The sequence below is a fragment of the Gigantopelta aegis genome, chromosome 3, assembly GCF_016097555.1.
Source record: "Gigantopelta aegis isolate Gae_Host chromosome 3, Gae_host_genome, whole genome shotgun sequence".
NCBI lineage: Eukaryota > Metazoa > Mollusca > Gastropoda > Neomphalida > Peltospiridae > Gigantopelta > Gigantopelta aegis.
Window position 1 is genome coordinate 82,461,623 of NC_054701.1, and position 24,398 is coordinate 82,486,020.

Below are 24,398 nucleotides of genomic sequence, written 5' to 3' on the forward strand. Positions count from 1 at the left end.
CAATTACGATAAAATATATAAAACAAACTGAATACGAAGCTAAATAATGATTACACAATGTAGTGTCATCGAGTTTAAGTATAAGAATTTAACGGCGTTCGACTCGTTTTGTTTTTGTGGGAGTTTTTAAAGGATCGCTTTGTCAGGTATATTTGCACCGCAGTATTGTTAAATAAATGTTAATAATGATAAATTTTAATCAAATTTCTTTTTAAAAGTCTATGGTAAAGTAAATTTTCTGGCAAAGTTCCATAGGACGAAATATATCATGACGTTACGTGTTTTCGATAGGATAAGTGAAAGATATTACCAAAGAGCGAAAGATATTGTCAAAAATTAGGAAATATGTATATAATAAATAGACCATTTCATGGTGTTTTTCCGAATACGATTTTAATGATGTGTGAAAACCATATTTGTGTGATGTGTGAAAACCATATTTGTGTGATGTGTGAAAACCATATTTGTGTGATGTGTGAAAACCATATTTGTGTGATGTATAGGCATATATATATATATATATATATATATATATATATATATATCAATTTAATTGGGGGGGGGGGTGCGTACACACCCGTCGCACCCCCCCCCCCCTCCCGACCCCCACCCACCCCCCTGCGTACGGGCCTGCACCTCGTGTAACAGCCCATGTTAACATGGAGAAGGTCACAAATATCAAATTATATACATACTAGTATCAGCAAGGGGGATCGTGTTTACGTCTTTGTAACGGTTTACTGATGGGCGAATTCCACTACACTCGCTATGTCAATGAGATCTAGTAACCCACTAGTGTTGTGACTGTACGCTATCACCTGCCGGCGCCAGAGCTCTGCACCACACTCACGGAGTCGTGCGAGGTCGCAGGTCGTGGCTCATCGGTAGTTCCCGCCAGACGTTACCGTGTTGGAGTTGTCGGCTACGTAACACCGCCCACTGCACGCGGTCGCAGGGCACCCCACGAACAGTCGATTGACAGACAGCATGGCCAACAACGTGCACACGGTTACCCCTAAGCGGGTTGTCATAGCGATGGACGGGAGCGAATATTCCCAAAAAGCGTTCGAGTGTAAGTATACAGGTTGTTGTTTTTATTGACAAGTCGACCTTATGTTGTGGGTTATATATTAGCGTTATCAAATATAGGTCTATAGGATATAGATGTTTGCAAGTACAAGGTTACCGGTGTTATTATTAAGGTTAGCACACAAACAGGCTTATTCATGAGAGGAGGGGCTCTGGTTTTATTAAAACAATTGTAATGGTTTTGTAACAACCACCACCTGGCGTCCCTACGTGTGTGTTTGTGATGTCTATTTGAAAAACCGGAAAGCCTTCCATTCTATAAAACATTACTGGGACAGCCCTTTTCTGTTTACGACCTGTTGGAATGTTTTTAAAACATTCCTTCACTGGTCACCCATGAAAATGTCAACACAGAAACAAACTCTCCACTTTCGATAAAAGGAAAGTGCACAGCCATTTTGTTGCCACCTATCTTCTGGTATATCGTTAGGGAATATAAATAAATAAATAAACAGTACAAAAGTCCAGTTTTCATAGAGCACTTTGCGCTGACGAACTGCCGAACTATTTATATTTTCTTTGCTGAAGTAGACCAGTATTATGAAGCTGTATCGAGTGTACATCCGAAGTGTAGAGATGCAGACGTGCCGATCGATGGTCAAGTCAAAGAATATTAGCTTTGTGCAATTCGTTGTCAACAGTATGATATATTACTATCAGACGAAAAAAATGTATCATGTCAGCTTAATGACGTAACTATAATACAATACTCAAGGTCGTTTTAACAGTTTCCGATCGTTCTGATAGTATCTTCTCTTTTCATCTGCACTTCAGACAGCCTTCTTTGTGCTACCCAATGCCGCACTTAGCAAGAATGTTTTTGCAATCAGGTCTAGTCGACTGCCATACACATATCGTATTAAATAATGCGTAAAAAAGATGAATTCTATAAATACAACGGCAGTGGACACCCCCATCTCTGTCACTAAACATAGAATGGGCTATATATACATCCAGTTTTATTATAACAATGATACTGGACCACACATGAAAAAAAAGCAACTTTCATTTCAGTTGGCAAATTCCAATGTTTGTTTTTGTTTTTCAATCATTAAAAAAAAAAAATTCAGTTAAAAAGAACAAAACAATTTAGGTTGAAAATAATCTTATTTAATCCGTCCAGCTCCAGCAAACAGTCGTTCTTAGTATCCACTGTATATATATATATATATATATATATATATATATATATATATATATATATATATATATATATATATATATATATATATATATATATATATATATATATATGTATGTATATATTATGCCCAGTATACCTTTAGCTTCTTGAAACATTTTACATACAATTAGCATTTCAACTTTAACGTACCTACTGGGCATCTAATAAACCTACGGTTCAAAACTACTGCTATATATACGCATTCTAATACCAGTTGAAAACAATATTCTCTGTTTTTCTTCCTTTTCTTCAAAATTGTAGTGTTTTGTGCAAAGGGTTTATAGAAATTAAATTTAATTTAGACAATATAATTATTCTAAATGACTCGAGACTGAACATTTGATGTCATAGTCTACACATAAACGTTTACTCAAGACCTCTGAAAATTGCAAGAACGATAGTTTCGTTCGCGCATTTCTCACGCTTATCTAATTTTGCGCAACCTATTTTTCGTTCGTGCAAATTTAAGCAATTTAGGACATCATTTACATGGACATAACAGGTTACGCAAAACCTTTAAAAGGAAATGGGTCACTTGAATTTCTTATTGCGTAACCCGCAAATAGGTTATGCATTTTCATTTCATTTCAACGTATTTTCGTGCTTATATCCAATTAAGGTCCAAGCACGCTGTCCTGGACACACATCTCAACTATCTGTCCAGAACCGTGGGTTAGTTTTTAGGTGGCTAGTGGTTAGTGAGAGAAAAGAGGGTGTAGTGGCCTTTCACCTACCCATTGAACCTTTAAGAACTCGCTCTGGGTGAGAGCCGGTATCGGGCTGCAAACCCTGTACCTACCAGCCTGTAGTCCGATGGCTTAACCACTGCGCCACCAAGGCCGGTTAGGTTATGCAGATTTTCAGTCCTCCGAGTCGTGTTAGTGATGGCTAATTCAGTTAAGGTTCAGGTTGTACTTAATATTTAGGTCTGAAAGTGGCATTCTTCGAGTGGCCAGGGCCCCATAACACAAAGCACTCGTAACACTTACGTCAGACGTACACCACACGTAAGTGTTACGAGTGCTTTATGTTACTGGGCCCTGGTCACGATCTCCTTTAATTAATATGAGCTATCTGAGCCGTAGAGATCACGCAGATAATTACAGTAATAAAAGGAAAGGAATGTGTATTTAACGACACCTCAGCACACTGCAAACTACGGCTATTTGGTGTATAATGCTAGTGTCAGACTACCAATTGCCAACAGAAAGTTGGCCAACTCGACGGTTGCGTTGTAATGTCTCCAACTCCCGACTCAAGACGAGTGCGCTCATATTAACAACTAATGGGTTATACGACGAAAATCGAGTTGTAAAAGGGTTCAAACTGGCATCTGGATAGTCGTAGAAGTCGTGACAGGAGAAAGTTGGCCAACTTTCTGAAGGCAGTTGGTAGTTTGTGCCTAATATAACACATGGTTCTTTTGACGCTTGGTCGAGAGAAGTTGGATGAAACCCGCTGCCGAGCCCTCACCCCCCTCCCCTCATCTGCACATGCGCCTAAAGTAAATCATGACTTTTTATGCTAAAATTGGATTAGATTGTCCACTTTAAGTGAACAGCTATCAACCATTACCGTGCCTGATAAGACGTATTCTGAGAGAGTGAATTAGGAACAGCCGTTACAGTTTTTCTTGTAACTATTTTATCAACAGACAACCACTTGACAAGTACATGTTCAGAATAGAAAACTAAAACATCATTATCTGGGCCAAATGGGTCTACCGAGATAACCGGTTCGCGCCTTTTTTAATTTCCTACACACACAGAACACATCAGTAACTTGTTTGTTGTAAAACATCACAAGTTAAAGATAGCATGGTCCCCTTTTCACTAATACGTTTTTAATTATATTTAAATGTATATGAATGATGAATATATATTTTATACGTTTGCAATCTTGTCAGAATCTTGTATAAATGTATTATGTACCTCATATGCCTGTTACCAATCACGGTCGTACTGCAGATGCTCCCTTGCACCTGACAGTGCAGGTGGTCCCTCCTTCACTCTCCCCACCCCTTTCCTGTCCTGGACGGAGGAACCGACTTATGCCGACACCTGCGCCCAGGACAGGCGTGCGCTACAACAGCTTGCTCTGAATGTGCACGTTAAACTCTCTGACCTGACCTGATATGCCGTGGTTTACGGCCTGAGAGTAAATAAAGTTCAGTTCAGTTCAGTTCAGTTCAGTTCAGTTCAGTCATTCATTTTCAACTCTACCCCTCCATCCCGAGTCAGCCCACCGATCTTATCGGAGGTCGGACTCAGGATGGGCGTGTTCGAAACCCTAGTGGTATATGGGCACGTTAAACTAGTTACCATCATCATCATCAGTCGGTCATTATAGTATTTTTGTCGTAATCATCCTAATATGAATACCATTTAACCGTTTACTAATGCACAACATAAAATGATTTGTGAATCGTATATATAATGTAATACGTTTCGTCGCCATGTTTTAGAATACCGTGTACATAAAAGTAGGTCAGACGCTACCCGCTCTCAAAGTTTCGATGTGGCCAGCAATATTTTATTTGTATCTGTGGATGATTTAAGATAAAAGCCAAGATAAAGATTAGCACGCCCCAGTAAGACAATTAAACTGTATTATCTAATCTAATTCCTAAATATACACGAAATTGTTTCCGGGAATGCCGTTTTAAAAGCCGATGTCGCAGAAGAAACCGGTTCTGTTTTATTTGCGGTTACCTACATTACATACATTGACCCACATCCTGAACGTATAATCCCTCTGCTCATTACAGATGCGTGCTATTGATGCTAATCGTTTTATGTATGCACAATTATGTGAATAGTACTCTGTCATCTTGTTAAAATGTATGAATTGTTGTATTATAGATTGTTCTTCATATGACGTGGATTACGGCCTGAGAGAAATAAAGGTTCAGTTCAGTCAAAAGAATAACGAAATAGGTTTAAATGCATATTGTCACAGACTACGGACCTATTAAATAGCCTAACAAAGTTTAAAGGCATATCGTCACAGGCTACTTACCTATTAAATAGCCTAACAAAGTTTAAAGGCATATTGTCACAGACTACTAACTTATTAAATAGCCTAACAAAGTTTAAAGGCATATTGTCACAGACTACTGACCTATTAAATAGCCTAACAGAGTTTAAAGGCATATTGTCACAGGCTACTGACCTATTAAATAGCCTAACAAAGTATTACCTAAATATATATAAATTTGATTTGTCCCTAAATGTACTTTATTCGGTCATCTACGTAGCCACCATATTCCACTTTTAATGATATTTCGTAAAAATAATTGAATTATGGCAATGGTCTATAATTCAAAAACTATTATTGTCAACAGGGTTGACATGGATTTCACTCCATCGTGGTTCAGTTAAGGTGATGCGATAGCTAGATTAATTTGGTTTCCAAATATTAATGTAATTTTCATTTATTATCCATTTTTAGAGAAATACGGTTCTTAAATCTGTGACAGTATGCCTTTAATATCCTTGTATTTAGCTGTTACACTGAAGTAAAGTGATTATTATGGAGGTAACACGCAGCTCTCTAACAAATTGTTCAAGGCATCAATGAATACTTTCCACACACACGCACGCGCGCATGCACACACAGACATAATAACGCACACACACGCGTGTGCATACACACGCATACATACACACACAGACACACACACACATACACACGCACACGCACACACACACCAAACAACACACACACACATACACACACACACCGCATCACTCACAGATACACGCACAAACACATTGAAATAAGTCATTGTTACGTTATGTATATGCCTATGAGCCGTAAGGCTTAAAGCTAATAAACTATACTATACTATACTATACTATACTATACTATACTATACTATACTATACTATACGTCGAGCTCTACAGCACACCCAACATCATCATCTAATTTTGTAACATTTAACCTTTGAGAAATTACCGATGTTTCATTCTCCAGTGAGAGGGCATATCAAATTTGTTGCTGACTGACCATTTTAAAATCGAATTACTAAACTACAAGTGAATTTTAGCCCGCATTTAAACGATCTTGTGAGTTTGGCGCTTGGGTTTATTCCGAATTAGTATATCGATTAGGTCAATGATTGGCCAAAGGCAAGCTAAGCAAGCTGACATTTAAGTAATAAATTCACAGGGGAGTTCTGGGTGGGTGTGCCTCTCCCAAACACCGTACTATCTTAATTGACCTAATTAACCTACCAGGCAACGGTTTGATAGTCAATTTACTGAAAACTGACAGACCGGCTGGTGCACCCTTTTAAAGCTGCAGTAATGCCTCTCCTTTCATTTCAACTTATTTTCGTGCTTATATCCAATTAAGGTTCAAACACGCTGTCCTGGACACACACACCTCAGCTCTCTGGGCTGTCTGTCCAGGACAGTGGGTTAGTTGTTAGTAGTTAGTGGTTCGTGACAGAGAAGAGAGTGTAGTGGTCTTACACCTACCCATTGAGTCGTTAGAACTCGCTCTGGGTGTGAGCCGGTACCGGGCTGCGAACCCTCTACCTACCAGCCGTGTGTCCAATGGCTTAACCACGACACCACCGAGGCCGGTCTCGCCTGTCCATCCTATACTAATATATGGCGTCATTGACATTTGTCCGTTATACGTATGCGTATACGATGATTTAAAGGGACATACCCTAGTTTTTAAATACTACAGCATTTGTTTCGCTATCAGAAGCGTTTATGATCACTGAAATCAGACATTACTTACATTTTATTATTTCGATTATTCATTTCCGTACATCCGAAGTGTTTCTGATCATCATGGTGTTTCTAATACTAAAAAAAAATCCTTTTTTTTCTTCATATTTTTAAAAACACACGTGCGTCTGAAAAGTAGCGGTTTATTGATTCGAGTTCTAATCTTGTTTTTAAATGTTAAGTATATTTCATGTTTTAAAGGGACATACTCTAGTTTTTAAACACTAAAGCATTTTTTTTTTTTACTATTAGAGCCGTTTTTAATAACATGAAATAATACTTTACTTACATTTTATTGTTTAGATTATTCATTTCCGTACATTCGAAGTGTTTTTGCTCACCCCGGTGTTTTTAATATCACAAAATGCATTTCTCATATTTTTAAAAATAGAATTTGCGCCTAACTACTATCGTTTATTAAAGTTAAAATGTTAGAGTTTGTTTTGTTTAATGACGCCACACGAGCGCATTGGTTTCTTTATCGTCAACTATTGGATGTCAAACATTTCGTAATTTATTTTACTCATAGTGTTAGAGGAGACCCGCTACATTTTTCCATTAACAGCAAATGACCTGTACTTACTCACAGGCAGGACAGCACATACCACGGCCTTTAATATAAAAGTCGTGGTGCACTGGTTGGGACAGGAAAAAAACAACTAGAAAATGGATATCTACCGACTGAGCTAGATCCCGTCCGTATCATTTGAACGGTTCACTCCCATAAGACAGACGTCCCATAAGGCAGACATGCCATTTGATAGACAAAACTCTTTATTGGGTTATGTAATGTATCCTGTACACCCCTGACTGCGTTAATGGTATTGCTCCAATCTGCTCAGCAAGCTATGCTGCAGTGCAACAGCAGTCTTAATTAATGAGCTGATTTCATGCAAACAACAGCGAGAGCTTAATTGTAATCTGGTAAATGCAATTAAACTCAAGAACTGGGTCTTGCTGTTTTGTACAAAGAAGATCCAGCTGTACAGACATGGATTCGGAGGGCTGCTAGACTACCACTTTTGCCCATTGCACAAGTACAGGATGCATGGTTAGAAGCCATGAATGAAGGACCTGATGTTCCACAGGCGGAGGCATTTAATGATTATGTTGTTTTAACATGGGTAGACGATGACTCCAGATTCCCTTTGATTGTATGGAACCATCATCTGACCACTGGCCCAAGAACAAATAATAATCTGGAGGGATTTCATTCAATCCAAGTTCATCATCCAAACATATACCGATTTGTAGAATTAATCAAAGGAATAGAGACCTCCGAACGTGCTAAATTGAGACAGATAAACTTTGGAGCTGCCCCACCACCAAGAAAGAGAGTGTATAAGCAGAATGAAAATAGAATCGTGAGATTGAAGGCGCAACTAACCCTTGAACAGAAAACGCCCATTCAGTTCTTGGATGCCGTTGGACATCTGTTAAAATTAGTATAAATTGTGGAATAGACAGAAAATTGAATCGTGAGACATGTTAAAATGTGTATCCCGGGTATATGTATGTGTATAAATAAATCTAATTTTATATAATTTTGTTATGTGTTTTGTATTTAATTGTATCCGACTATTCCATTATTTACTACATGTATTATTCAAGGTAAACGGCAGGTAATTAGTAATGGGTCTTGTGTTGTTTTAACGCGTCTGCGTTATGGGACGTCTGTCTTATGGGAGGACACCATTTGAACTGATGCGAAATACACACACAACTACACTCTTAATAACAATTAAACTAATGCTTTTTGTAAGCACAGTAAACAATTTAAAAGATACTTTTATACTAGTATATGTTTTTACTGAACTATAAAAACAAGTAATAACATATTATAGAATATAGATTTTAATTTGGATGAAAAAAGACGGCATTTGCTTTTCTCTGGTACTGATTTGACGAATGGTAGGCTACCTAAAACCAGATCAGATGGAGTTGGCGCTAAAACCTAATTCTAAGATCGATTAAGTAGAAGACGCCATTGACACATCTGCATAGAGCGAAAAGTCCACTGAACGGTTGACACCATTTTCTAATTGACTAATTTCACACCATCATATATTCCTGGTTCCGAAAGCAGGATGTAGCTCAGGGGTAGAGCGCTTTCCTGTGACGCGATGGATCGTACGTTCGATTGTACTCGATGGATTCAGCTATTGTTTGCTCGTTACAACCAGTGATCCACGACTGGTATGTCCAATATGTTGGTATCCACTGTTCTGCCTATGGGAAAGTGCATAGGCCTATACAAGATTCCTGGTTGCTTTTCGAAAGGAATAGCTAGTTTGGCGGCAAGTGTTGTTTTCTTTCGACCAAGTGTCTAAGTAACCATATGTTACTTATTAGACACGAGGGCCCAGTTGTTCAAAACATGATTAAATTAACCCTGGGTTTGTTAAAATGTTTTACTTTTTGTACAAATACAAAATAAATTTTAGTTTGGTTGTTTAAAATCTCAATTTTACATTGTTTTCAGTTTAATACTATTTTTAGGGGCGGAACATAGCTCAGTGGTAAAGCGCTTGCTTGATGCGCGGTCGGTCTGGGATCGATCCTCATCGGTTGGCCCATTGGGCTATGTCCCGTTCCAGCCAATGCACCACGTCTGGTATATCAAAAGCCGTGGTATTTGTTAACCTGTCTGTGGGATGTTGCATATACACAACCCCTTGCTACTAATGGAAAGCTGTATTATGTCAAAATTACCAAATGTTTTGATATCCAATATCGGGGGGGGGGGGGGGGGGGGGGGGGGGAGACGTAGCCCAGCAGTAAAGCGCGCGATCGGTTTGGGATCTATCCCCGTCGGTGGGCTCATTGGGCTATTTCTCGCTTCAGCCAGTGCACCACGACTGGTACATCAAAAGTCGTGATATGTGCTTTCCTGTCTATGTGATGGTGCATATAAAAGATCCCTTGCTGCTAATCGAAAAGAGTAGCCCATGAAGTGGCGACAGAGGGTTTCCTCCCTCAATATCTTTGTGGTCCTTCACCATATGTCCGACGCCATATAACCGTAAATAAAATGTGTTGATTAATAAATCAATGTGTTCTAGTGGTGTCGTTAAACAAAACAAACTGTACTTTTATTCAGCCCTCGGTTATATGTCAGTTAATCTCAGGTTAAGCTAAGGTTTCAACAACTGGCCCAAGATAGCCACAGTTTAAAATGTGCTGAGATGTCGTTCAATGAATATTCCTTTCTTTTCTGTTCGATTCCCTACGTCTGATGCGTCAGACACTGAGAGAACCCAAACTTTGAAAATTGGCCCGTTAGGTCAGTCTCGTGCCACAGGCCCATAAGTCAAAGAGACGATGTTATTGAAAAACCAAAGTAATAAGCCACTTGTCAAAACAGCGCTGTTAGATATGGCATGTTACGAGATAATTATGGCTAGCTGTTTCAGCTCAAATATTCTTAAAAAGCCAAAACTGAATAACCTACTGCTTCTAGTGCTAGTTGAAAGCATCGCGATAGTAATCGTGAGGTGCTTGCCTCCTAGCATCGAACCGCCCCAGTGGACCCATTCTCTGATTGGTGTTTTCCCGTCCCAAACATTGAACCACGACTGGTATATCAAAGGCCTCACTGTGAGACAGTGCATGTAAAAGATACATTGCTGTTAATGGGGGTAAATGTAGCGGGTTTCCTCTAAGACTATGAGTCAAAAATTAACAAATGTTTGACCTCCAATAGCCAATGATTAACCATTGTGATCTAGCGGTGTCGTTAAACAAAACAAACATTTGGTCAAAATAACTCCAACAGCCAGGCTAGTCAACTAAAGGTGAAGATTAATATGACTTCCATTTCTCTCCTTTATCTTATGTTCAGTTTGAAAGAGGTCATCAAATAACACAAACGAATAACAAGTTAATTTAACAATGTTACTTTAGTCCCTGTCAATACCACGACTTTCGATCCTCTTATAATATTACATGCTTCTTTTTAAGCGGTCGGTCTGCGATCGATCTTCGTCGGTGGGCTCATTGGGCTATTTCTCATTCCAGCCCATGCACCACGACCAAAGGCCATGGTATGTGCTGTCCTGCCTGTGGGATGGTACATATAAAATACTCCTTGCTACTAATGGAAAAGCGTAATCTTTTGTCGTTATACAAAACAAATATTTCCTCTTTTCGAAGTTCAGCATTGCATTTTTAATAAAACATACATACGGACATTTGATCTTTAAAATCGGTTTAAAAAACAAAATGTCATTTGAGGAGTTTGTAAATGATTTATAAGATATATATCAACCTGTGACGCAATACTGTTTTATCTTGCACTCATGAGTAAATCGATGTGGTGGTAATTTCCCAAAACGTCTTCTTGAGTGTCTTCGGGTGCGTTTGGCAAGCTTAGGACGACATGAAAATTCATGAGTGCAAAGTAAACAGTATTGCACACGAGCCACTTGGGTCTTCCATTTATTAGCCACTGTCATTCTGATTTCATGGAAGATTTTCAAACAATATTGAAATGTGTATAACAATGTGAAGCTCAGAAACTGGCCCCGTGCTTATAAAATTTGAAAATAGTCTGAGACTTTAATGCCATGACAACGCCATGCAGATTGTATGCGTGTGACGTCATTGGAGATTTGTGTCTAAAGTTTTATAAGCACGGGGCCATTTTCTGAGCTTCACATTGTTATACATATTTCAATATTTTAGTTATTCCAAAACAACAAAGGCCGATGGTGCTATATTATATAACATAAAGTTAAAAAAAATCTTTTTTAACGACACTACTAGAGCACATTGATTTATTAATAATCGGCTATTAGATGTCAAACATTTGGTAATTTTGATATATAGTCTTAGAGACAAGGAAGGAAGCAAACGTTTTATTTAACGACGCACTCAACACATTTTATTTACGGTTATATGGCGTCAGACATGTGGTTAAGGACCACACATATAATGAGAGAGGAAACCCGCTGTCGTCACTTCATGGGCTACTCTTTCCGATTAGCAGCAAGGGAAATTTTATATACACCATCCAACAGACAGGGTAGTACCTTACACGGCGTTTGGAATGGCAGTCGTGGTGGACTGGCTGGAACGAGAAATAGCCCAATGTGACCACCGATTGGGATCGATCCCAGACCGACCGCGCATCAAGCGAGCTTTTTACCACTGGGCTACGTCCCGCACCTGAGAGATATCAAAGACAGTGTTTAAATGGCCGACCCTGGCTTACGTTTTATATTAATACGATGCATTTGAGTCCTGTCAAATAAAGTCGAATAAGATTGTTATTAAAATGCAGGTTGTTTGGACATGCTAACGGATTAACACATATTGAGATTCAGTTTATCATTTCGAAGAATTGAGCGTTTGTTTAGAGAATACTACCCGGGTTGTCGTTATAACGAGCTGTTTAAAACGTGTCTAACGTCTGTTATTGATATGTGTTACCATACATAATGAATGGCGTTCTCACCAACGGAGGTGTAAAATAACAACAAACAAAGCCTAATTATAAACTAACGATAATCCAGATTTGTGATTCTTTTGGTGTTCTATATATTTCTCCACATATCTCTGTCCATATGAATACCCGCTCCTTACCATAGTTGACGTCGGATTTCAGCAAAATGTGGTGGTGCGTGCAGTTATATATTAATTCGCTTTTTAGTCCCCTACCGATACAACCGGAGTGTACTATAGGTTTCATCTCCATCCTTCTGTTTCTACGTCCGTCCGTCCGTGTGTCCGTCTGTCCGTGTGTCCGTCCGTCTGTGTGTCCGTCTGTCCCACGTAGAGTTTTCCAAATGTTTAGTTTTTCCAGAAGGCCTTAATTTAGTGTATATCTTTATCATGTACTGCTACAGATCAAGTTTGACTTTAATGGCAATTTACCCATTTTTGACAGAGTTATGGCCCTTGAACTTAGGAGATATGACAATTAGTTTTCCGGACTTTTGTTTTGCAATGCCTGAAGATATTGAGATGCAATGTTTTACATAGCTTTATCACATACTGTTACAGATCAAGTTTAACTTTCATGATGATTTATCCATTTTACACAGAGGTATGGCCCTTGAATTTAGGAGATACGAAAAATTGTTGGGCTCGGTAGGGAACATGTATTGCTTTAGCAGTACTCTCAAAATGCTTGTGTGATGAGGGTGCATAATCCTCAGAGTTAGTGGCAGTGCTTCCCGTGACCCCTCCCTCGTTTGACGCCTATGGTTACCTATACACGTGGTTTAAACAGCATATTATTATTGGTTGAATGGCTTCTTGTTTACCCAGAGTATCAAAAGCTCTGTTTTTCTAGTATTCTCCGTTGGCGTTGACGTTGGCGTTTTTGCTTGATCCAACTATATCTATATGTATGAATTTGTTACAGAATGATGTGTTCATATTAGATTTTGACAATCTCGGAGCAGACTCGATGGAAATCGACTTGTTTTGTCCGTAGTAACCCAGAGAGCGAATTACAATCGGCATAGGGTCAAGGTTTAATACGGCTTCCGGGTCGATACATGCAAAGTGAAGGAATAAAATCATAACAGTGTTGCTAGCTGCGTTGTATAGCCTTATAATGAACATGCTCACTCCCCACGTTCCTTCAGTGTCAAGCTCTCAGGACACACTGATTAATATACACACGTCTTTTCCACTGTTAGGTTATGTAAAACATCTTATCTTTTAGCTGGTGAAAATGTAGCAAATCTAGACAATGAAAACCGTGTTTATTTCTTTGTTTATTTTCTGTTGTTGTTTGTTTGTTTGGGGGTTTTGGGTGGGGTTTTTTTACGTAACCCCACTATGTGGTTGAAACGGACTTATAATGATACTTCCAAAAGTAAAATGATTGACATATTTGCACTGGCTGCTTTTACAACCATTAAGGTGGCAGGGGAGTAAATGGACCACTAAGCTTTTTGTTATCCTCATTACACACCTACCAGTAGCGCGTGTTCAGAAGGCTGAGTACTCGCGAACGATTTGACTGGTACCATCGTCTTCTATCACATCACATTCATCTAACGTTCACAGGCCTCGGTGGCGTCGTGGTTAGGCCATCGGTCTACAGGCTCAATGGGTAGGTGTAAACCACTTGCGCCGACCAGTGATCCATAACTGGTTCAACAAAGGCCATGGTTTGTGCTATCCTGCCTGTGGGAAGCGCAAATAAAAGATCCATTGCTGCCTGTCTTAAAAGAGTAGCCTATGTGGCGACAGCGGGTTTCCTCTAAAGAACAGTGTCAGAATGACCATATGACATAAACATTGTTTGACGTCCAGTAGCCGATGATAAGATAAAAAATCAATGTGCTCTAGTGGCGTCGTTAAATAAAACAAACTTTACTTTTTCACTTTCAACTTAACATTCAGCGCAAAAAAGAAAAATCAGTCTAGCGGGCATTCGACCTCCGGAACATACCAAAGTTCAAATCACACTAAAGGCGACGCCACACGATACGAGTATCTCGTACGAGAATAGCCGATCGACAATACAAACATTACGATTCTATCACTTTGCTACACAGTTGTTAAGTATCGTGGTTATTCTCATATGATACACTGGAATCGTGTGGTTTCACCTTAAGATGAGCAAGAACTTGCCAGGTTGCACGTGCTTTCACCTTATTATGTCGAATTTAATTATTTCGAGTATCGTATATTACGATTATTGTTTTCAAATACTTTAAATCCAATCGACTGGAATGCAGTTATTTTAGTGATGGGAAACAATCATTAACAAGCAGTATTCTTCCGTAGACCTCAAGAGAGATTAAGTTACAGGCGAGAAATTAACGGGAGTGGAAACTAATGGCTTTTAGCTTTGCCTGTCATTTCCGATATTTCCAACAGGCTTCCGGAGAAAGCCTGCCAGATAACCGTTACATTTCCCGTTGGCGCACTTCGTTTTAATGCGTAGACGGGAGTTTGCGCTCTTTGGAAAGGTCCGTTTACGTATACGGCTATGTTTACCGGAAACGTCACCATGGTATAAGCAGATTTTTACTCAGTTGTCACATCCTAACGTATTATGATGTCAGTGGCATTGTTTTTCTCGTATAGCAGCTACATCCTAATTCTTGAATCGCGTGCCTCTGGCAGCCATTAAGGCCCGGACGTTGTTATTTGCCCATTATTCAATCCGGGCTGCAGTGCAGGTCCTTTAGATTCAGCATTAGCAATAATTCATTAGCGAAATGAATGTTATTTTCCCATGATGGAGCCGTATAAAGTGTAGGTTCAGAAATGGCATAATGAATTGGATGGAATATCTATAAGTACGTAGGATCTACCTCCACGAGTGAATCTGTTAAGTGACTTACTCATTCCGGCCAGTGCTATGCAACTATATAGTACGTCAAGAGTAGTATTGTTATTTTTGTCTATCGAAGAGAGTATATAATATACTCTTCAAAAAAAGAAACGCAAAAGGGTACAAATGGGTTATAACTCCGATTTTATGTTTCCTACCGGTTCATGCTTTGTGAATATAAGGTCATTGCATGTCCCAAACACATTCCCACGGTTACATTCGATAAAACGCAGCTACTGTACAATAAAGTTCCAAAATGTGAATATTCGCAAAAACGCAGCCACGTGCAAACCATGTCACCACTGCACGTGCGTTGTCTGCACGTGCAACATGAACACCGACAGTATAAAAGTGCAGGGTGTTCGCTTGCCTGGCCTCTGTATCTGGCCGACAGTTGACAATGCAGGACATGCCACGTCTCAGTGAACCGCAGAGAAACAATGCCATCGGCCGACTAGACGCAGGCGAATCCAGAACGGCCGTTGCCAGGGCATTCCATGTGTCCCCAAGCACCATCTCCAGACTGTGGGACCGTTACCAGCAACATGGATCAACACGTGACCTCCCTAGATCCGGTCGACCACGGGTCACTACCCCCGGGCAGGACCGCTACATCCGGGTACGCCACCTTCGGGAACGATTGACTACTGCCACCTCCACAGCCGCAGCAATACCAGGTTTGCGCAGGATATCCGACCAGACCGTACGGAACCGCCTACGTGAGGTAGGAATTCGTGCCAGACGACGTCCAGTTCGAGGTGTCATCTTAACACCACAACACCGTCGACTCCGACTGCAGTGGTGCCAGATTCATCGACAATGGCCTCAACTGCGATGGAGACAGGTGTGGTTCAGTGACGAGTCCCGATTTCTGCTCCGACGTCATGATGGAAGATGTCGCGTGTATAGGCGTCGTGTTGAACGTTTTGCGGCAAACTGCGTGCAGGAAGTGGACAGATTCGGCGGGGGTAGTGTCATGGTGTGGGCAGCCATCTCACACACTGGCAGAACTGACCTGGTCCACGTGCAGGGCAACCTGAATGCACAGGGCTACATTGACCAGATCCTCCGGCCACACATCGTTCCAGTTATGGCCAACGCCAACGCAGTGTTCCAACATGACAACGCCAGGCCTCACACAGCACGTCTCACAACGGCTTTCCTACAGAACAACAACATTAATGTCCTTCCTTGGCCATCGATATCACCGGATTTGAACCCAATTGAGCATCTATGGGACGAGTTGGACCGACGCCTCCGACAGCGACAACCACAGCCCCAGACCCTGCCCGAGCTGGCAGCAGCCTTGCAGGCCGAGTGGGCCACCATCCCCCGGGACGTCATCCGTACTCTGGTTGCTTCAATGGGCAGGCGGTGCCAGGCAGTTGTCAACACACGCGGAGGCCACACCCGGTATTGACTCCAGATGACCTTGACCTTGGTGGTGTGTCCTATCACTTACTCACAATGGACTAGAGTGAATTGTGAACAATCCTGCAACATTTGGTAATTATCGGACTCGCCATTCAATAATTAAATCAATTCTCCAAATGTTACGACAATGTGGTTTTGCGTTTCTTCTTTTGAAGAGTATATAAACGAGTAGCGATATTCCAATGGCCGATACTAATCGAAAATTGATCGGTTTCTCTCCACCGATTTGATGATCGATTATAAAAATTCATAATCGATTGTGTGGCTAAATGTTACCTGTAGTTTTTCCTCCAGTTTAGATTATTGAATTGATGTACACATGCTGGGGTTGGTGTTTGATTCCCTGGGTACATAAAGAAAAGTGAACACTACAACAGGTACACGGTGCTCAGCATTCAAATCCTTATGTTCGTATCATTCAAACCGATTGTGTAATCGAAAGTTGATTGGCTAGTGCAGACCGGTTATAACCGATGATCGGTGGTGAAACTCCAACCGATTCCCATCGCTATTAAATAGTAATTTTCGAGGTGTAACTTTTCATCCCACAGTTGAGGCTACCAGTCCTGCCATTGGTGATCAATGTGACAGTGTTTACTGTGATAAAATGTTGTTTCTGTAAATTCCTGTAATTTAATTTGAACTAGTGTAAATGTACCAACTACCATTGAGCTTAAAACTAAAAATAGCATGACAAATAGTTTTGCAGAAATAGAGTAATCATAAGTGCTATCCGTTATGTCTGAAATGAGCATATACAAAACATTTCTGATTCACTTTAATGATGAGGGGTGGTAGTGTTTATATCTGTGGTGTTTTTGTCGATTGATAACGCTGTATGTATGAATTTTAGCCACATATGTTACTATTGTCGTTCATATGATTTGATTTGGTGGCACATACCCTAGAGAACAAAATTGTATGAATATCTATATTCTAGACTCCTATTAACCTCTGATAAAGCAAGCAAGCAGGTATTTTTATTAACCAATATGAACTACAAGACTATTAACATTATCGAATGGTTACTCCTGTTGCCTGTAGAATAGCAACAAGAAAAGTTCTATATCTGGTTCAACACAAACAGGGAAGCGCATAAGTTTGATATATTGGTCATTGGAAACTAATTGGGATGGAAAGGGGTGGGGGAGCTTTTGTATTTAAACTGTAGTTTAAAATGTCACGAGCTATGACTATAGGTGTGGGTGTGGGTGGTGGTGAGGTATGGTTGTGGATGTAGGTACTGTTTCCTATTCTTCCATCAAATAACTTAACAAATACGCCTGCCATGGACACAACCTTCGATTTCGCCAGAATTCTGTTCAAGAAACACAAAAGGGGAGGTGGGAGGTTGAGTATGCACTGAACTATTGCTAAACAAACATTAATTTTATTTCCATTGTTTGTCATGTACAGAACGTGTGATATAACACTGGATGTTCTGACGGTTTTTGTTTGCAAATATCGACCCGTATGTATATACAATCTGTTGTTGCGGCTTTCGTTAATTATAATTACTCCCAAGTTGGGAAACAGTACAGCCAATTACTGCTCACAACAGACGAATTATTCAGCAACAGAGCAGTTCTAAAGCCCACCAAGAGTAAATCCATGTCAGAATGACTCCAATTTGCAATTAACACGGGGTTTTTTCCCGTAGCTTTATCATCAGTTTTCGTGCTTTCTAATGTTGGTTCCAAGCTAAATGTCATGTCTGACGTAACTCGCAATTCGGCGGATTGCGTGGCAAGATAAATCGTCTTGGAGTTAAAAGAAAACGTTTCAAATCAATTGATAAAATTCATCCATGCATATATAATATAGAGAGATCAAGATGCATTAGTGATGGCACCGACTAAATATAGCATCTTTTAAAATGTTTTTTCTTCCAACTGCCGTGATGTGCCTAATGTGTAAAATTGGTTGGTCGATGAGTAGACACAAGGGCCCATAGAAAAAAAAATCTCCTCAAAATTATGCATGATGACCGGATCAACTTAAAGCCGAATAACTCCTGTACCAACGTTTCCAATTTAACGGCTAGATAAATGTTAAATGCGTATAAGGGTCTTCTACAGTCGTCATTCATATGGGCAATGCGATGATTAATAAATCAATGTGCTCTAGTGCTGTCATTAAACAAAAAGCCCTTTGAATTTAACGTTTCATATGGGCCTGACCTGCGTTCAGCAACGGAAACACAAATATCCAATCGACCGAGCGTTCACCTGTTCTGTCGATCTGAAGTCAGCCAGGGTTTTCAGATTCAAGTTATGTTATCAAGGATGGATGAAACGCTTTAATAGCATTGTTTTGTAAGTCGATTTAGCTTAGTCGGTTGAGAGCTCGCTCGGGGTGCTTTCGTCGCAGGATCGAACCACCTCGGTGGATCCATTCAACTGATTGGTATTTTTCTCTCGTTCCAGTCAGTGCATCAGCACTGGATAAAGGCCGTGGTATGTACGTTCCTGTCTGTGGGAAGTGCATATAAAAGGTCCTAGCTAAATTAAGAAAAATGTAGCGGATTACCAATTTGTCTGAAATCCAGAAGCCGATGATTAATTACTTAATGTTTTCTAGTGGTACCGTTAAATAAAACAAACTTTGACTTTGTTTCAAAAGTCATAGTGTCATTTTCGATGTTTTTGACGTGACCGGAGAGCGGATGGTTGTCATATCGTCATATCACTTTTCGCGTTCCGCGCCCACACATGGAAAACGACCCATTACATTACAGTAGACAGAAGATATAGGGTTTACGTATCTATCATATAATTCCGAAAGGCCTTGCTAACAGCTTCCAATCGTTCTGATCACTTCTCTCCTCGTAATCTGCACTGTCGACTGCCTTCTTTGTACATACCGGATGCTGCACATCGAAAGGAAGGATCATTTTGCATTCAGGTCCAGTCGACTACTAGACACATTGTGCTACACATTGTGCTACATATTGCGCACAAAGATTAATTCCATATAAACAACATCAATGTACGCCGTCATCTTTAATACTTAACACAGATGTGGCTATATATACGGCGGCCGTGTATAAAGCCTCGGCTAATGAGGACTAGATATCTAAACGGCGGGCATACTTTTTTCAGTAAACCCTAGTATAAGATCACCACACCCCATCTATATCTAGTGTAGATATAAAAGTAATTTACACCGATCCAAAAAAGATAACTGCGTTTAATATTCCATTTAGAGAATGTAAATAACATCATTAATATCACTGCTTGTATTTGATGATATATTTACAATGGAACAATTGGTCTTTGCTTTATATTTGTAATGATTTATTTTTCTGTTCGACATAATTATTATGTACATAAATACATGTTGTTTTGCGGATGAACACGTATATCTTTCAATGCTAGATTAATACACACACAATACTAATGATACAGTCGTTTCTTAGAAGTACTAAATCTTGTAAAAAAAAAAAGTAAAACGTAAATAAGTAAATAAAGGCACAGTACTACGGTTTTTTGTTTTTTTTAGGTACACAAGGATCCTTCTAAACTAAAATGTTTTTTCTTTTCTTTCTGGTGTGCAACTCCCTCTAGATAGTACTAAACCAAATAACTTCCGGCCATTGGTGATAAATGTGGCAGTGTTTGTTGTGAAAAAACGTTTTATCTGGGAAAAAAATAATTTGCAATTTCGTTTCATCTAGTACCACTGTGTCAAATAGCTTTGTGCTTGAAACATGTATAGGGTACCTGTAAAAAAGTACTCAAATTTTGTTCGAAACTAGGGGTGTTGTAAACACATCTGGTTATACCGAACATGAGCCATGAAAGGTACTATTTTCTTTAGTTAATTCTTTGAGGTAGGGGTTGTAGTACTGATATTTATGGGTCATAATTTGGTTGATATATTGCATATAGTGTTTTTAAACACAAACGTTAACATGGTCGCCTATGGGATTTTATTTGGTATAGTACACCCTATACATACACACTGTGACAGAGGGAGCGCAAACGCATAGACTAAACATACATGCATGGACGCACACATACGCATGAGCACTGTAAAGGATTGTGTCCCATATTTGTCATGTTTCTATGCAATAAAGTTTTATATTTATATTTATAGTTTATTTAAAGTGCCTTTGCGTGTTGTCTGTCAGAAACCGGGTTTTCCGTTACATTTAATGCCTCTATCAATAATTTACATAGCAATTGTTCACGAATATGCAACTGTGCGTTTGCCATTTCTGTACTGGATCAATGCTGTACACCCGGTGTGTGCAGTTTACTGCAGCTTTACAAAACCACAGTAGAATTGTGCTTCACTCGATACATGTATCTGTAAAAAGGCCTACAGTTTGTTGGACCTCATGCGGTGCGGCCGATAATAGGCTCTGCGATTGATCACCTGTCTCGGCTACCCAGGACGACGTTGATCACCGAGGCTAAACACTAATGACAGAGGACCAAGACTATTCATCATCCTACTGTAATACACAGCGTACAGCCAGTGTGACGATTCTCAACAACAAAATAAAAATAAATAAATTAACACACACACTCACACACACACAGAGAGAGAGAGAGAGAGAGAGAGAGAGAGAGAGAGAGAGAGAGAGAGAGAGAGAGAGAGAGAGAGAGAGAGAGAGAGAGAGAGCAACCCACCACCATCACCTAAGAATACAACAAACAATTCCAAACAAACCCAAAACAACAACAACAAAAGAAAAAAGAAAAAAAGAAGAAATAGTAACGATTGTTATTTGTGTGATGAAATGGATAAGAAAATAGATGTGTATTTAACTTTACCTTCAGCACACACGCCCTTTAAACGTTTCGGATACGCCCAGGCCGGTTATAATCCTATGTCATAATAATAATATGAAATATTTCTGTATTTCAGGGTATGTAAAGAATCCACTATCTCATAATAATAATATGTAATATTTCTGTATTTCAGGGTATGTAAAGAATCCACTATCTCATAATAATAATAATAACAATATGTAATATCTCTGTATTTCAGGGTATGTAAAAAATCTACACACGACTAATGACGAATACGAGCCGATCCTTGCCTACTGCCCTGAATTCGGACACGTATTTGGACGTGAGTTTTGAGTTCGTGTGTGTGAGAACAAACATTTAGTGATGGCGGGCCTTTTTATTCAGGACTTCCCGACCGATATATCACGTACGTGTACCGTGATCAAGTCCCAGGTGTGTCTCAGTAGTACTCTTGACTGGCGTATTGTTTCACGTACGTGTACCGTAACGATTTTCCCGGACTGCCACAGTACTCTTGAAATATTGTATCACGTACGCGTACCGTAACGATCTCCCCGGAGTACCACGGTACTCTTGATTGGTGTATTGTATCACGTACATTTACCGTAATGATCTCTCCGGAGTGCCACAGTACTTTCAAAGTATTGCATCACGTATGTGTACCATAACAATATCTCCGGAGTACCGCAGTATTCTCGAAGTAGTGTATCACGTACGTTTACCGTAACGATCTCCTCAGAGTACCACATTCCTTTTGAAGTATTGTATCACGTCCGTTTACCGTAACTATCTCCCAGGAGTACCACAGTACATTTGAAGTATTTTATCACGTACGTTTACAGTAACGATCTCCCCGGAGTACTACAGTACTTTTGAAGTATTGTATCACGTACGTTTACCGTAACGATCTCATCGGAGTATCACAGTACTTTTGAAGTATTGTATCTCTCTCTCTCTCTCTCTCTATCTCTATCTCTCTCTCTCTCTCTCTCTCTCTCTCTCTCTCTCTCTCTCTCTCTCTCTCTCTCTCTCTCTCTCTCTCTCTCTCTCTCTCTCTCTCTCTCTCTCTCTCTCTCTCTCTCTCTCTCTCTCTCTGTGTGTGTGTGTGTGTGTGAACCAAGTTTCAAATGTGTTGAGGTGTCGTAAAACAAATATTCCTTTTTATTTCCTTCCATTATTCTTATTCACATAATTCACATAACAAACCCAAACTTGGTCATCATCACTGCAACAAAAACTATTTTAAAATGTATTACAGAACATCAGTTATTCATGTCATCAATATGTTTAAATTTACCTCATTGCCACCTGTCGTGGCCACCGTGGTCTAGACGAGATATATTCAACAAACATCGATTGGAGGATTACTGACAGTAAATAGCTTCTCATCCCTCGAGATACAGTCTTTGACGTTTCACATTCAGCTAGCACAAGTCATTTAAGCTAATAGATTTTTCTCATCACAACACGCACGTTTGTGCGACACGTTTAGAAAACCATTTACATATATTATATTCGTGTCTGCACAAAATATATCCCAATAGAACAGTACTTTAAAAAATTTCTTAGGTTTTGAGTTTGTTGAACACGGTTTTGAGTTTGCTCAACACGGTTTTGAGTTTGCCAGATACCGTTTTGAGTTTTGGGACGGTTTTTGGTTTTCTCAACTCTACACATCGCCATTAATTACTTCATGCAGTTCATTACAATTTCTATTTCAGAATATATTCTGTGAAAAATACACCCATTTCATTTCATTTCAACTTATTTTCGTGCTTATATCCAATTAAAGTTCAAGCACGCTGTCCTGGGCACAGACCTCAGCTATCTGGGCTGTCTGTCCAGGACAGTGGGTTAATTGTTAGTTTGGTTAGTGGTTAGTGAGAGAGAAGAGGGTGTAGTGGCCTTACACCTAGTACTCTCTGAATCATTAAGAACACGCTCTGGGTTGCAGCCGGTTTTGGGCTGCGAACCCTGTATCTACCAGCCTGTAGTCCGATGGCTTAACCACTGCGCCACCGAGGCCGATATCGACTACTAGTTTTAAGGAGTTCTCTCCCTTGACAACTACCGAGTAATGTGTTTTTTTTAAATCAGCTAGCCAGCCTCATACCAGAGCACCGCCTCGTGTTGGTATTATACACGTGACAGTATACCACTTACACAGTTAGCACTACCTATAACAAGTAACTACAAACCAATGGGTCATCGTGTAATCATGAAATATATATTTCAAAAATGCATTTCAGAATAGTGTAATAGTATATTGTTATGAGGAACTATTTCCCAAACCAGACTATATTAAGCTGCTACAACAAGTAACGACAGAACAAATGTTGGTACATTAAGTGCGTCCAGTACTCGCAACACACCAAACCATTCTAGAATTTTAACATGACAGTGTTGTATTATAACTACATGTACTTCCACATATAGCCTTTACTTGTGGCGGTAGCGGGTTTCCTCTCTTATTCTAAACCTAGTGTCAAAACCGTATGTTACCACTGCATACGTGTAATTAGACTTCTAAAGCTTAGCATGTCCAAATAACCTGCATTTTAATAATAATCTTACCCGGCTTTATTTGACAGGACTCAAATGCATCATATTAATATAAAACGTAAGCCAGGGTCGGCCATTTAAGCACTGCTTTTGATATCTCTCGGTATTAACAACATTGTTTGGTGAGGTCAAAGATTTATACACACTGATAAGGTATTTCAAGAGTTATTTACAATTCCGTATTTATGATAATATATTAATATACTCGCACCCAGCAATGTCGAAATGTCATATATATATAATATATATATATATATATATATATATATATATATATATATATATATATATATATATATATATTTGCCAAGCTGAGACCCTCTTTTTG

General features: G+C 39.6%; 1 protein-coding gene across 1 annotated transcript in view; it reads left to right on the plus strand.

Annotated features, from left to right (window-relative positions):
* Positions 1–843: 843 nt before the first annotated feature.
* The window catches only part of LOC121369171 (universal stress protein Sll1388-like), a 30,739-nt gene continuing 7,184 nt past the window's right edge, over positions 844–24,398 (plus strand). The window contains exons 1-2 of the mRNA XM_041494074.1: positions 844–1,072; positions 21,747–21,830. Of these exons, the coding sequence (XP_041350008.1) occupies positions 988–1,072; positions 21,747–21,830 (169 nt within the window). The 5' untranslated portion in view covers positions 844–987. The remainder of the gene's footprint in view (positions 1,073–21,746; positions 21,831–24,398) is intronic.